Consider the following 15430-nt stretch of genomic DNA (forward strand, 5'->3'; position numbering starts at 1 on the left):
CTGTCACAGGGGCTGTCCCCAGTGTCACAAGAGATGTCCCCGGTGTCACCAGGGCTGTCCCCAGAGATGTCCCTGGTGTCACAGGGAATGTCCCCAGATGTGTCCCAGCTGTCCCCGGTGTCACAGGGGCTGTCTCTGCTGTCCCCACTGTCACAGGGGCTGTCCTCAGACGTGTCCCAGCTGTCCCTGGTGTCACCGGAGCTGTCCCCAGAGGTGTCCCAGCTGTCCCTGGTGTCACCGGAGCTGTCCCCGGTGTCCCCGTCGCAGGCGGTGTCCTGGGGGTTGGCCCGGCTGTCCCGGCTGTCCCCAGAGGTGTCTTGGCTGTCCCCGGTGTCACAGGAGCCATCCCTGGTGTCACTGGGGCTGTCCCCAGAGGTGTCCCTGGTGTCACCGGGGCTGTCCCCAGAGATGTCCCAGCTGTCCCCGGTGTCACATGGGCTGTCTCTGGAGGTGTCCCCGCTGTGCCTGGTGTCCCCAGAGGTGTCCCGGCTGTCCCCGGTGTCACAGGCGCTGTCCCCGCTGTCCCCAGGGCTGTCCCCGCTGTCCCGGCGGGCGCGGCGGCGCCGGCAGGCGCTACCTGGGGAGGAAGGGCAGGTGGTGGCCCAGGGCTGTCCCCGCTGTCCCCGGTGTCCCCAGGGCTGTCCCCGCTGTCCCCAGAGGTCTCCCCACTGTCCCTGGGGCTGTCCCCACTGTTCCTGGCGTCACAGGGGGTGTCCCTGCTGTCCCCGGGACTGTCCCTGCTGTCCCCAGAGGTGTCCCCAGTGTCCCTGGTGTCCCCAGCAGTACCTGGTGAAGAAGGGCAGGTGGTGGCCCAGGGCCATCCCTGCTGTCCCTGTCCCTAGGGCTGTCCCCGCTGTCCCCAGGGCTGTCCCTGCTGTCCCCAGGGCTGTCCCCAGTGTCCCCAGGTACCTGGTGAAGAAGGGCAGGTGGTGGCCCACAGCCATCCCTGCTGTCCCTGTCCCCAGGGCTCTCCCCAGGACCGTCCCTGCTGTCCCCAGGGCTGTCCCCAGGGCTGTACCCGGTGTCCCCAGTGTCCCCGGTGTCCCCAGGCCTGTCCCCGCTGTCCCCAGGGCTGTCCCCAGGGCTGTCCCCGCTGTCCCCAGGGCTGTCCCCAGGCCTGTCCCCAGGGCTGTCCCCGGTGTCCCCAGTGTCCCCAGTACCTGGTGAAGAAGGGCAGGTGGTGGCCCAGCGCGCCCCCGGGCCGCGGGGACTCTGTGCGCGCCATCACGTCCTTGAACCACGAGGCCACGTCCACCTCCAGCGTCTCATAGCGCTTGATGAAGGTGTGCTCCTGTGGGGACAGGGGACATTGGGGACATTGGGGACATGGGGACAGCGGGGACACGGGGACACTGGGGACATTGGGGACATTGGGGACAGCGGGGACATTGGGGACATGGGGACACTGGGGACAGCAGGGACATTGGGGACAGCAGGGACACTGGGGACACAGGGACATTGGGGACAGTGGGGACATTGGGGACATTGGGGACATGGGGACACGGGGACATTGGGGACACGGGGACACTGGGGACACGGGGACATTGGGGACATGGAGACAGCAGGGACATTAGGGACAGCGGGGACATGGGGACACGGGGACTCAGGGACATTGGGGGACATGGGGGCATCAGGACACAGGGACATGGGAACAGCGAGGACACGGGGACAGTGGGGACATGGGGACACAGAGACATCAGGGACATTGGGGGACACGGACTTGGGGACACAGGGACGGGGGGACACCAGGGACACGGGGACACGGGCATCAGGACATGGGGACACGGGGACATGGGGACAGGGGGGTGTCAGGGACACAGGGACATTGGGGACATTGGAGGACACAGGGATGTCGGGGACACGGGGACACAGGGACAGCGGGGACGGCAGGGGGATATGGGGACAGCAGGGACATGGGGACATTGGAACATACATGACATGGGGTGACAGATGTGACAGGTGACAACGCCAGGTGATAGGCGTGACAGTGACAGGTGTGACAGGGACAGGTGACAGGTGAGACAAGGACAGGTGCTAATGCCAGGTGTGACAGGGACAGGTGACAATGCCAGGTGGGACAGGTGTGCCAGGTGACAATGACAGGTGACAATGACAGGTGACAATGCCAGGTGCACTCACCAGTAGCTTGTTGTACTTTGGTCTCTTCCTGTGGTCCTTGGTGAGGCTGGGGGAGGGGACGGGGGGGTGAGCGCCTGGGGACACCCCTGTCCCCTCTGTGTCCCCCCTGTGTCCCCCCATGTCCCTGTGCCCACCGTGTGTCCCCCTGTCCCCCCATCCCCCCCATGTCCCTCCCATGTCTCTGTGTCCCCATGTCCCTCTGTCCCCTCTGTGTCCCCGGTGTGTCCCCCTGTCCCCTGTGTGTTCCCATGTCCCTCCCATGTCCCTATGTCCCATATCCCTGTGTCCCCTCTGTGTCCCCGTGTCCCCTGTGTCCCCCTGTCCCCCCATGTCCCTCCCATGTCCCTGTGTCCCCTCTGTGTCCCCCCATGTCCCTGTGTCCCCTGTGTGTCCCCATGTACCCACGTCCCCATGTCCCTCTGTCCCCTCTGTGTCCCCAGTGTGTCCCCCTGTCCTCTGTGTGTTCCCATGTCCCTCCCATGTCCCTATGTCCCGTGTCCCTCATGTCCCCTCTGTGTCCCCGTGTCCCCAGTGTGTCCCCCTGTCCTCTGTGTGTTCCCATGTCCCTCCCATGTCCCTATGTCCCATATCCCTGTGTCCCCTCTGTGTCCCCGTGTCCCCTGTGTCCCCCTGTCCCCCCATGTCCCTGTGTCCCCGTGTCCCTCATGTCCCCCTGTGTTCCCCTTGTGTCCCCCCCGTCCCTCCCATCCCGCCCGTGTCCCCCCCTGTCCCCATGTCCCCCTCGTGTCACCCTGTGTCCTCCCCGTCCCCTCCATGTCCCTCTGTACCCCTGTCCCAGTGTCCCCACCATGTCCCCCCTGCCCCTGTCCCCCGTGTCCCCGTCTCTGTTCCTGTCCCATCCCCATCCCTGTCCCTTGTCCTTGCCTCTCTGTCCCCTTGTCCCTGTTCCCTGTGTCCCCTGTCCCCATCCCTGTCCCTGTCCCTCACCAGTTGCACATGAAGCCCTGGAAGTCCCCATGTCCCCTGTCCCCCTGTGTCCCCTGTCCCTGACCCCTATCCCTGTCCCCTGTCCCCCCTGTGTCCCTGTGTCCCCTGTGTCCCCTCTGTCACCCCCGTGTCCCCTCCTGTCCCTCACCAGTCGCGCACGAAGGCCTGGAAGTCCCCAGGTCCCCGTATCCCTGTCCCCATCCCTGTCCCTGTCCTTGTCCCCATGTCCCTGTGTCCCTGTCCTCAGTGTCCCCAGTGTCCCCAGTGTCCCCTGTCTGTGTCCCCGTGTCCTGTGTCCCCAGTGTCCCCAGTGTCCCCTGTCTGTGTCCCCAGTGTCCCCAGTGTCCCAGTGTCCCCAGTCTCACCAGTTGCGCACAAAGGCCTGGAAATCCCCAGGTCCCCGTATCCCTGTCCCCTGTCCTTGTTCCCATGTCCCCATGTCCCTGTCCCCAGTGTCCCCAGTGTCCCCAGTGTCCCCGTCTGTGTCCCCAGGTGTCCCCAGTGTCCCCTGTCTGTGTCCCCAGTGTCCCCAGTGTCCCCAGCCTCACCAGTCGCGCACGAAGGCCTGGAAGTCCCCGGAGAAGCCCATGGCCGGGGGCAGCAGGGGCAGTTCCCATGTCCCCTGTGTCCCCTGTGTCCCTGTCCCCAATGTCCCCAGGTGTCCCCAGTGTCCCCAATGTCCCCAGGTGTCCCCAGTGTCCCCAGTGTCCCCGGTCTCACCAGTCGCGCACGAAGGCCTGGAAGTCCCCGGAGAATCCCATGGCCGGGGGCAGCAGGGGCGGATCCTCCTGCAGCACCTTGGTCAGAACCTCGAAATCCGTCTTGCAGTTCTGGTACGGGAACTGCCCCGTGGCCAGCTCCACCTGGGGACAGGTGTGACAGGGACAGGTGACACAGGTGTGACACAGGGACAGCAGTTCTGGTACGGGAACTGCCCCGTGGCCAGCTCCACCTGGGGACAGGTGTGACAGGGACAGGTGACACAGGTGTGACACAGGTGTGACACAGGGACAGCAGTTCTGGTACGGGAACTGCCCCGTGGCCAGCTCCACCTGGGGACAGGTGACACAGGGACAGGTGTGACACAGGGACAGGGACAGCAGTTCTGGTACGGGAACTGCCCCGTGGCCAGCTCCACCTGGGGACAGGTGTGACAGGGACAGGTGTGACAGGTGTGACACAGGGACAGCAGTTCTGGTACGGGAACTGCCCCGTGGCCAGCTCCACCTGGGGACAGGTGACACAGGGACAGGTGTGACAGGTGTGACACAGGGACAGCAGTTCTGGTACAGGAACTGCCCCGTGGCCAGCTCCACCTGGGGACAGGTGACACAGGGACAGGTGACACAGGTGTGACACAGGGACAGCAGTTCTGGTACGGGAACTGCCCCGTGGCCAGCTCCACCTGGGGACAGGTGACACAGGGACAGGTGTGACAGGTGTGACACAGGGACAGCAGTTCTGGTACAGGAACTGCCCCGTGGCCAGCTCCACCTGGGGACAGGTGACACAGGGACAGGTGACACAGGGACAGGTGTGACAGGGACAGGTGTGACAGGTGTGACACAGGTGTGACACAGTGACAGCAGTACGAGAACTGCCCCGTGGCCAGCTCCACCTGGGGACAGGTGAGACACAGGTGTGACACAGGTGTGACAGGTGTGACACAGGTGTGACACAGGTGTGACAGGTGTGACACAGGTGTGACACAGGTGTGACACAGGTGTGACAGGTGTGACACAGGTGTGACAGGTGTGACACAGGTGTGACACAGGTGTGACACAGGTGTGACACAGGGACAGGTGTGACACAGGTGTGACAGGTGTGACACAGACAGGTGTGACACAGGTGTGACACAGGTGTGACACAGGTGTGACAGGTGTGACACAGGTGTGACAGGTGTGACACAGGTGTGACACAGGTGTGACACAGGTGCGACACAGGTGTGACAGGTGTGACACAGGTGTGACACAGGTGTGACACAGGTGTGACAGGTGTGACACAGGTGTGACAGGTGTGACAGGTGTGACAGGTGTGACACAGGTGTGACACAGGTGTGACACAGGTGTGACAGGTGTGACACAGGCGACAGGGCCATCTGGGGCCATCTGGGACAGTTCAGGACACCTGGGGACACCTGGGGACAATCTGTGGCCAATTTGGGGCTGGCTGAGGCCAGACTGGGGACACCTGGGGACAGCCCAGTGACAGTCTGAGGCCTGTAGGTGACAATCTGGGGACAGTTGGGACCAGTCTAGGGACACTGTGGGGACACTGGGGCGGGGTGGCGCCAGTTTGGGACCAGTTGGGGCCGGTTTGGTGGCAGCTGGGTACAACTGGGGACAGTTGGGGACATTGGGGTGGGTTGGGGCTGGTTTGGTGGCAGTTGTTGGGGACCCTGGGGACAGTTTGGGGACAGCTGGGGACACTCAGGTGACATTTGGGAACAGTTTAGTGTCACTTTGTCACTCACCAGGGATATGCCCAGGTGACATTGGGGACAGTTGATGACACTCAGGTGACAGTTTGGTGGCAGTTTGGGGACATTTGGGGACAGTTTGGTGACAATAACTCACCAGGGAGATGCCCAGGTGACACTTTGGTGACATTTGGTGACATTTGGTGGCACTGTCACTCACCAGGGAGATGCCCAGGTGACATTGATGACAGTTTGGTGGCAGTTTGGTGACATTTGGTGACAATGACTCACCAGGGAGATGCCCAGGTGACACTGGTGACACTCAGGTGACATTTGGTGACATTTGGGGACACTTTGTTGTCACTGTCACTCACCAGGGAGATGCCCAGATGACAGTTGGTGACATTGGTGACATTTGGTGACATTTGGGGACAGTTTGGTGACATTAGTGTCACTGTCACTCACCAGGGAGATGCCCAGGTGACAGTTGGTGACATTGGTGACATTTGGGGACAGTTTGGTGACATTAGTGTCACTGTCACTCACCAGGGAGATGCCCAGGTGACAGTTGGTGACATTGGTGACATTTGGGGACAGTTTGGTGACATTAGTGTCACTGTCACTCACCAGGGAGATGCCCAGGTGACATTGATGACAGTTTGGTGACATTTGGGGACATTTGGGGACAGTGTCACTCACCAGGGAGATGCCCAGGTGACAGTTGGTGACAGTTGGTGACATTGGTGACATTTGGGGACAGTTTGGTGACATTTGGTGACATTTGGGGACAGTGTCACTCACCAGGGAGATGCCCAGGTGACAGTTGGTGACAGTTGGTGACATTGGTGACATTTGGGGACAGTTTGGTGACATTTGGTGACATTTGGGGACAGTGTCACTCACCAGGGAGATGCCCAGGTGACATTTGGTGACATTTGGGGACAGTTTGGTGACATTTGGGGACAGTGTCACTCACCAGGGAGATGCCCAGGTGACAGTTGGTGACAGTTGGTGACATTGGTGACATTTGGGGACATTTGGTGACATTTGGGGACAGTTTGGTGACAGTTTGGTGACAATGACTCACCAGGGAGATGCCCAGGTGACAGTTGGTGACATTGGTGACACTTTGGTGACATTTGGTGACATTTGGGGACAGTGTCACTCACCAGGGAGATGCCCAGGTGACAGTTGGTGACATTGGTGACATTTGGGGACATTAGTGTCACTGTCACTCACCAGGGAGATGCCCAGGTGACAGTTGGTGACACTGGTGACACTCAGGTGACATTTGGGGACAGTTTGGTGACATTTGGGGACAGTGTCACTCACCAGGGAGATGCCCAGGTGACAGTTGGTGACATTGGTGACATTTGGTGACATCTGGTGACATTTGGGGACAGTGTCACTCACCAGGGAGATGCCCAGGTGACAGTTGGTGACATTGGTGACATTTGGGGACATTAGTGTCACTGTCACTCACCAGGGAGATGCCCAGGTGACAGTTGGTGACAGTTGGTGACATTGGTGACATTGGTGACATTTGGTGACATTTGGTGACATTTGGGGACAGTGTCACTCACCAGGGAGATGCCCAGGTGACATTTGGTGACATTTGGGGACAGTTTGGGGACATTTGGTGACATTTGGGGACACTTTGTTGTCACTGTCACTCACCAGGGAGATGCCCAGGTGACAGTTGGTGACATTGGTGACATTTGGTGACATTTGGTGACATTTGGGGACAGTGTCACTCACCAGGGAGATGCCCAGGTGACATTGATGACAGTTGGTGACATTTGGGGACAGTTTGGGGACATTAGTGTCACTGTCACTCACCAGGGAGATGCCCAGGTGACAGTTGGTGACATTTAGTGACATTTGGGGACATTTGGGGACAGTGTCACTCACCAGGGAGATGCCCAGGTGACAGTTGGTGACATTGGTGACATTTGGGGACAGTTTGGGGACATTTGGGGACAGTTTGGTGACAATAACTCACCAGGGAGATGCCCAGGTGACACTTAGGTGACATTTGGGGACAGTGTCACTCACCAGGGAGATGCCCAGGTGACACTGGTGACACTGAGGTGACATTGGGGACACTTTGGTGACACTTTGGTGACAGTCACTCACCAGGGAGATGCCCAGGTGACATTGATGACAGTTTGGTGACATTTGGGGACAGTTTGGTGACATTTGGGGACAGTTTGGTGACATTAGTGTCACTGTCACTCACCAGGGAGATGCCCAGGTGACAGTTGGTGACATTTGGGGACAGTTTGGTGACATTTGGGGACAGTGTCACTCACCAGGGAGATGCCCAGGTGACAGTTGGTGACATTTGGGGACAGTTTGGTGACATTTGGGGACAGTGTCACTCACCAGGGAGATGCCCAGGTGACAGTTGGTGACATTGGTGACATTTGGGGACAGTTTGGTGACATTTGGGGACAGTGTCACTCACCAGGGAGATGCCCAGGTGACAGTTGGTGACATTGGTGACATTTGGGGACATTTGGTGACATTTGGGGACACTGTCACTCACCAGGGAGATGCCCAGGTGACATTGATGACAGTTTGGTGACATTTGGGGACAGTTTGGGGACAGTGTCACTCACCAGGGAGATGCCCAGGTGACAGTTGGTGACATTGATGACAGTTTCGTGACATTTGGGGACAGTTTGGGGACAGTTTGGGGACAATGACTCACCAGGGAGATGCCCAGGTGACAGTTGGTGACATTGGTGACATTTGGGGACAGTTTGGTGACATTTGGGGACACTCAGGTGTCACTGTCACTCACCAGGGAGATGCCCAGGCTCCACACGTCCGCCCGGATGTCGTAGTCGGGCTTGGTGGGGTCGGGGGGGTCGATGCGCTCGGGCTGGGGGAGGGGAGGGGGGTTGGGGACACCGGGGGGGGGGAGGGACCCCGGACCCCAAAAACCCCAAAAAAACCCAAAAATCCCAAAACCCCAAAATTCCAAAACCCCAAAATTCCAACACCCCAAAATCCCAAAAACCCCAAAAACCCCAAAACTCCAAAAACCCCAAAAACCCCAAAAACCCCAAAATTCCAACACCCCAAAATCCAAAAACCCCAAAAACCCCAAAACTCCAAAAACCCCAAAAACCCCAAAAACCCCAAAACCCCAAAAAACCCCAAAACTCCAAAAACCCCAAAAACCCCAAAAACCCCAAAACCCCAAAAACCCGAATTGAGGGGGGAACCCCGAAACCCCAAAGCTGGAGGGAACCCCAAAACTCCAACCCTGAGGAAATCCCCAAACCCCCAAACCTGGAAATCCCAAATCCCAAAACCCCAAAGTCTGGAACCCCCAAACCCCAAACCTGGGAGAGACCCCAAAACCCGAATTTGGGGGAGACCCTAAAACCCCGAACCTGGGAACCCCAAAACCCCAAATCGGGAGGGAACCCCAAAACTCCAACCCTGAGGAATCCCCAAACACCCCAAACCCCCAAACTGGGGGGACCCCAAACCCCAAACCTGGGAGAGACCCCAGAACCCCAAACCTGAAGAAATCCCCAAACACACAAAACCCCTAAAACCGGGGAGAGACCCCAAATATCCCAAACATCCCAAACCCTGCACTTGGAAACCCCAAATACCCAAAACCCCAAATTGGAGGGAACCCCCAAACCTGGGGGACCCCAAACCCCCCAAACATCCTGAACCCCACACCTGGAAACCCCAAATCCCCAAAGCCCAAACCTGAGGGAACCCCCAAACCCCCAAATCTGGAAACCCCAAATCCCAAATTAGAGGGAGACCCCAAAACCCCAAACCTGGAACCCCCAAACCCCAAATCTGGGAGAGACCCCAGAACCCCAAGCCCCCCAAACCTGGGGTATCCCCAAACCCCAAACGTGGGAGGGACCCCAAAACTCCAAACCTGGAACCCTCAAACCCCAAATCTGGGAGAGATCCCAAAACCAAAACCCAAATCCAGAACCCCAAAAACCCAAACTGGGGGGAACCCCCAACCCCAATCCTGGGAACCCATAAACCCCAAAACCCCAAAAAACCCCAAACCCCAAACATCCCGAACCCCAAACCTGGGAACCCCCAAAACTCCAAACTGGGGGACCCCCAAAACCCCAAACCCGGGGTGTCCCCCAGCCCCACCCCTGGGTGTCCCCCCGGCCCGCCCCAGCCCGGCTGAGCCGCTCCCAACACCGGGGACCCCCCCAGCCCTGAGCCCCAAACCCGCCCGGGGCTGGGGCGTGTCCTGTCCCCAGTGTCTCCAATGTCCCCAATGTCCCTGACCCCAATGTCCCCATGTCCCCAATGTCCCTGACCCCCAGTGTCCCCAATGTCCCTGTCCCCAGTGTCCCAATGTCCCCATGTCCCTGACCCCAATGTCCCCATGTCTCCACTGTCCCAATATCCCCAGTGTCCCCATGTCCCCAGTGTCCACAATGTCCCCAATGTCCCTGTCCCCAATGTCCCCAATGTCCCTGTCCCCAGTGTCCCCATGTCCCTGTCCCCAATGTCCCCAATGTCCCTGTCCCCAGTGTCCCCATGTCCCCTCACCACCATGTAGGCCGCACACCCGGCGCTCCAGGTCTTGGCCTTGGAGTCCACCAGGCGGCTGCTGGTCCCCCTGTCCCTGTCCCCAGTGTCCCCATGTCCCCATTGTCCCCAATGTCCCCAATGTCCCCATTGTCCCCAATGTCCCCATGTCCCCTCACCGCCATGTACGCGGCACACCCCGCGCTCTGGGGATGTCCCCAATGTCCCCAGTGTCCCCATTGTCCCCATGTCCCTAATGTCCCCATTGTCTCCTCACCGCCATGTAGGCTGCACACCCGGCACTCCGGGGATGTCCCCAATGCCCCCATGTCCCCATTGTCCCCAGTGTCCCCATTGTCCCCAATGTCCCCATGTCCCCATTGTCCCCAATGTCCCCAATGTCCCCAGTGTCCCCATTGTCCCCAATGTCCCCAATGTCCCCATGTCCCCATTGTCCCCAGTGTCCCCATTGTCCCCAATGTCCCCAATGTCCCCATGTCCCCAATGTCCCCATGTCCCCAATGTCCCCATGTCCCCATTGTCCCCAATGTCCCCAATGTCCCCATGTCCCCAATGTCCCCATGTCCCCATTGTCCCCAGTGTCCCCATTGTCCCCAATGTCCCCATGTCCCCATTGTCCCCAGTGTCCCCATGTCCCCATTGTCCCCATTGTCCCCAATGTCCCCATTGTCCCCACTGTCCCCATTGTCCCCATGTCCCCTCACCGCCATGTAGGCGGCACACCCGGCACTCCGGGGATGTCCCCATTGTCCCCAATGTCCCTGTCCCCATGTCCCCTCACCGCCATGTAGGCCGCACAGCCGGCACTCCGGGGATGTCCCCATTGTCCCCAGTGTCCCCAGTGTCCCCATGTCCCCATGTCCCCGTGTCCCCATGTCCCCTCACCGCCATGTACGCCGCACAGCCGGCACTCCGGGTCTTGGCCTTGGAGTCCACCAGGCGGCCGCTGGTCCCCCTGTCCCTGTCCCCATTGTCCCCAATATCCCCAGTGTCCCCATTGTCCCCAGTGTCCCCAGTGTCCCCATGTCCCCATGTCCCCAGTGTCCCCATGTCCCCATGTCCCCAGTGTCCCCAATGTCCCCATGTCCCCAGTGTCCCCATTGTCCCCATTGTCCCCTCACCGCCATGTACGCGGCACACCCGGCACTCCGGGTCTTGGCCTTGGAGTCCACCAGGCGGCCGCTGATGCCGAAGTCGCAGAGCTTGACCTGGCCACCGCTCGTCCAGCAGGATGTTGGAGGGCTTCACGTCCCTGTGGATGACGCCGTGCTTCTCCTTCAGGTACAGCAGCGCCTTCACGATCTGGGGAGGGGACAGGAGTGTCACCTGTGTCACCTCTGTGTCACCTGTGTCACCTCTGCCATCCCTGTGTCACTGTCACCCTGCCCAGCACACCCTGTGTCACCCCTGTGTGTCACCCTGTGCTTCTCCTTCAGGTACAGCAGCGCCTGCAAGATCTGGGGACAGCAGTGTCACCTGTGTCACTGTGTCACCTCTGCCATCCCTGTGTCACCATCGCCCTGCTCAGTGTCACCATCACCCTGCCCAGCACACCCCCTGTCCCCCTGTGTCACCCCGTGCTTCTCCTTCAGGTACAGCAGCGCCTTCACGATCTGGTGACAGGAGTGTCACCTGTGTCACCTCTGTGTCACCTGTGTCACCTCTGTGTCACCGGTGTCTCCTGTGTCATCCCTGTGTAACTGTCACCCTGCTCAGCGTCACCGTCACCCTGCCCAGCACACCCTGTGTCCCCCTGTGTCACCCCGTGCTTCTCCCTCAGGTACAGCAGCGCCTTCACCATCTGGGGACAGCAGTGTCACCTGTGTCACCTGTGTGTCACCTGTGTCACCTCTACCATCCCTGTGTCACCATCGCCCTGCTCGGCGTCACCGTCACCCTGCCCAGCACTCCCTGTGTCAGCCTGTGCTTCTCCCTCAGGTACAGCAGCGCCTTCATGATCTGGGGACAGCAGTGTCACCTGTGTCACCTGTGTGTCATTGTCACCCTGCTCAGTGTCACTGTCACCCTGCCCAGCACACCCTGTGTCACCCCTGTGTGTCACCCTGTGCTTCTCCTTCAGGTACAGCAGCGCCTGCACGATCTGGGGACAGCAGTGTCACCTGTGTCACCTGTGTCACCTCTGTGTCACTGTGTCACCTCTGCCATCCCTGTGTCACCATTGCCCTGCCCAGTGTCACTGTCACCCTGCCCAGCACTCCCTGTGTCCACCCTGTGCTTCTCCCTCAGGTACAGCAGCGCCTTCACCAACTGAGAATGGGACACAGGTGTCACCTCAGCCCCCCCAGTGTCCCTGGTTGTCCCCAATGTCCCTGGTGTCACTCACTGCCCCCCCAATGTCCCCAATGTCACTCACTGCCCCCTGGTGTCCCCACTGTCTCCAGTGTCACTCACTGCCCCCCTCAATGTCCCTGGTTGTCCCCAATGTCCCCCTATCCCCAGTGTCACTCACTGCCCCCCAGTGTCTCCACTGTCCCCAGTGTCCCCAATGTCACTCACTGCCACCGTCATCTTGCCCAGGATGCGCTCGGGGATGGGTCCCTGCCCCCACAGTGTCCCCAGTGTCCCCAGTGTCCCTGGTGTCCCCAGTGTCCCCAGTGTCCCCAATGTCACTCACTGCCACCGTCATCTTGCCCAGGATGCGCTCGGGGATGGGTCCCTGCCCCCACAGTGTCCCCAGTGTCCCCAGTGTCCCCAGTGTCACTCAGTGTCCCCAATGTCCCCAGTGTCACTCACTGCCACCGTCATCTTGCCCAGGATGCGCTCGGGGATGGGTCCCTGGATTCTCTTTTTCAGTTTCTCTGCGCAGGTGCCCATGAGCTCCATGGCGATGAACACGTCCGTCTGCGCCACGGGGGGACGGTGGGCACGGTGGGCACGGGGGGCACGGGGGGATTGGGGGGCAACGGGGGGATTGGGGGGGCACGGGGGGCACGGGGATGGGGGGATTGGGGGGCACGGAGGGCACAGGGGGCACAGGGCAAGGCATGGGGGGGACTGGGGGCACGGGAATGGGGGGCTGGGGGGCACAGGGATGGGGGCACAGGGGAATGGGGGCACAGCAGGCATGGGGGAGGATTGGGAGGGCACAGGGGCACGGGAATGGGGGGCACAGGGCGATGGGGGGCACAGCGGGCATGGGAATGGGGGGCTGGGGGGGCACTGGAGAGCACAGGGGGGCTGGGGAGACTTGGGGGGCACAGCAGGCACAGGAATGGGGGGCATGGGGGGGCTGGGGGGGCCCAATGGATGGATCCAGCCCCTCCAACCCTCCAGACAGCCCCAGGTGCCCCCAGGTACCCCCCTAATGCCCAGGTGCCCCCCCAGGTACCCCCAGGCCCCCCCAGGCCCCCCCAGGTGCCCCCAGGTACCGCCCCAATGCCCAGGTGCCCCCCCAGGTGCCCACGTTGGTGATGAAGGTGCCAAAGCACTGCACAGGTACCCCCCATGCCCAGGTGCCCCCTAGGTGCCCACAGGTGCCCAGGTGTCCCCAGGCACCCCCAGGTGCCCCCCAGGTGCCCCCAGGCCCCCCGGTACCCCCCAGGTGCCCCCCAGGTGCCTCCCAGGTGCCCTCAGGTACCCACGTTGGTGATGAAGGTGCCGAAGCACTGCACGATGTAGGGTACCCCCCCATGCCCCTCTGATGCCCAGGTACCCCCCAGGTGCCCCCAGGTACCCCATGCCCTCACGTTTGGTGATGAAGGTGCCGAAGCACTGCCCACATGTCCCCCCCAATGCCCAGGTGTTCCCCCCATGCCCAGGTGCCCCCAGGTGCCCCCAGGTGCCCCCAGGTACCCACGTTGGTGATGAAGGTGCCGAAGCACTGCCCTCATGTCCCCCCCAATGCCCAGGTGTTCCCCCCATGCCCAGGTACCCCCCAGTGCCCCCAGGTACCCCCAGGCCCCCCCAGGTGCCCCCCGGTACCCACGTTGGTGATGAAGGTGCCGAAGCACTGCACGATGTAGGGGCAGTCGTGGCTCTTGAGCACCACGTCCAGGTCCATCAGGATCCGCTTGTTCTCCTCACGGTTCCCCGAGCGCCGCATTTGCTGCGGGGGCAGGGCAGGGTCACAGAGGGGCATGGGGGGCAATGGGGGCATTGGGGGGTCACTGGGGGCAATGGGGGGCACAGGGGGCACGGGGGGCACAGGGGGGGCATTGGGGCGCACGGGGGTCAATGGGGGGCACAGGGGGGGCATTGGGGGTCAATGGGGGGCATTGGGGGGCACGGGGGGTTAATGGGGGTCAATGGGGGGCACAGGGGGGGGCATTGGGGGGTCAATGGGGGTCAATGGGGGTCAATGGGGGGCATTGGGGGGCACAGGGGGGTATGGGGGGCATGGGGGGGCACAGGGGGGGGCATTGGGGGGTCAATGGGGGGCATTGGGGGCACGGGGGGTTAATGGAGGGCATGGGGGGGCAGGGGTCACTGGGTGGGTCACTGGGGCCACTGGGGGGGTCACGGGGGTCACTGGGGGCAGGGGGCACAGGAGGGCATGGTGGCATCACAGAGGGGGGCACTGGGGGTCACTGGGGGTCACTGGGGGATGGGGGGTCACTGAGGGCATGGGGGGGTCACTGAGGGGTCATTGGGGTGGCACTGAAGTCACTGGAGGGGTCACTGGGGGGCACAGGGGTCACTCAGGGTCCCAGGGGGTCCCTGGGGGGGTCCCAGTGTACCTGGGGGGGTCACAGGGAGGTTCACAGGTGTCCCTGGGGGGTTCCAGTGTCCCTGGTGTGTCCCTGTGTCCCCAGGTGTGCCCTGTGTCTCTGGGGGGTCCCCAGGGTGTCCCCCGTGTCCCTGGGGGGTGTTCCAGGTGTCCCCAGGTGTCCCAGCTGTCCCCAGGTGTCCCCAGGTGTCCCAGCTGTCCCCAGGTGTCCCCGTGTCCCCAGGTGTCCCAGGTGCCCCCAGCTGTCCCCAACTGTCCCAGGTGTCCCCCATGTCCCCAGGGTGTCCCCAGGTGTCCCAGGTGTCTCAGGTGTCCCCAGGGTGTCCCCAGGGTGTCCCCAGGTGTTCCCCATGTCCCCAGGTGTCCCAGCTGTCCCAGGTGTCCCCAGGTGCCCCAGGTGTTCCCAGGTGTCCCCAGGGTGTCCCCAGCTGTCCCCAGCTGTCCCCAGCTGTCCCCAGGGTGTCCCCAGCTGTCCCCAGGTGTCCCCGTGTCCCACCTTGACGGCGATGACGTGGCCGGTCTTGCGGAAGCGCATCTTCCACACCTGCCCGCAGGTGCCGCTGCCGATCTCGCCCAGGTTCTCCAGGTCATTGATCTCCGCCTGGTACCGCTGGGGGAGGGGCGGGGCGGGGTCAGGGGCACCGGGGGCACCCCCGGCTCACCTGGGCACCCCCGGACAG

The 15430-nt window shown here is 61.7% G+C and overlaps 2 protein-coding genes across 2 annotated transcripts in view; one reads left to right on the forward strand and one right to left on the reverse strand.

The window, feature by feature from the left end:
• The window catches only part of LOC134563085 (zinc finger protein 420-like), a 99212-nt gene that overhangs the window by 33189 nt on the left and 50593 nt on the right, over nucleotides 1-15430 (forward strand). The gene's annotated exons all lie outside the window — the stretch shown is intronic.
• The window catches only part of MAP2K7 (mitogen-activated protein kinase kinase 7), a 16646-nt gene continuing 1674 nt past the window's right edge, over nucleotides 459-15430 (reverse strand). The window contains 10 exon segments of the mRNA XM_063420916.1: nucleotides 459-577; nucleotides 1161-1291; nucleotides 2140-2185; nucleotides 3808-3950; nucleotides 8313-8393; nucleotides 11185-11277; nucleotides 11279-11365; nucleotides 12818-12925; nucleotides 14010-14129; nucleotides 15247-15407. Coding sequence (XP_063276986.1) covers nucleotides 574-577; nucleotides 1161-1291; nucleotides 2140-2185; nucleotides 3808-3950; nucleotides 8313-8393; nucleotides 11185-11277; nucleotides 11279-11365; nucleotides 12818-12925; nucleotides 14010-14129; nucleotides 15247-15407 — 974 coding nt within the window. The 3' untranslated portion in view covers nucleotides 459-573.

The sequence above is a fragment of the Prinia subflava genome, chromosome 33, assembly GCF_021018805.1.
Source record: "Prinia subflava isolate CZ2003 ecotype Zambia chromosome 33, Cam_Psub_1.2, whole genome shotgun sequence".
NCBI lineage: Eukaryota > Metazoa > Chordata > Aves > Passeriformes > Cisticolidae > Prinia > Prinia subflava.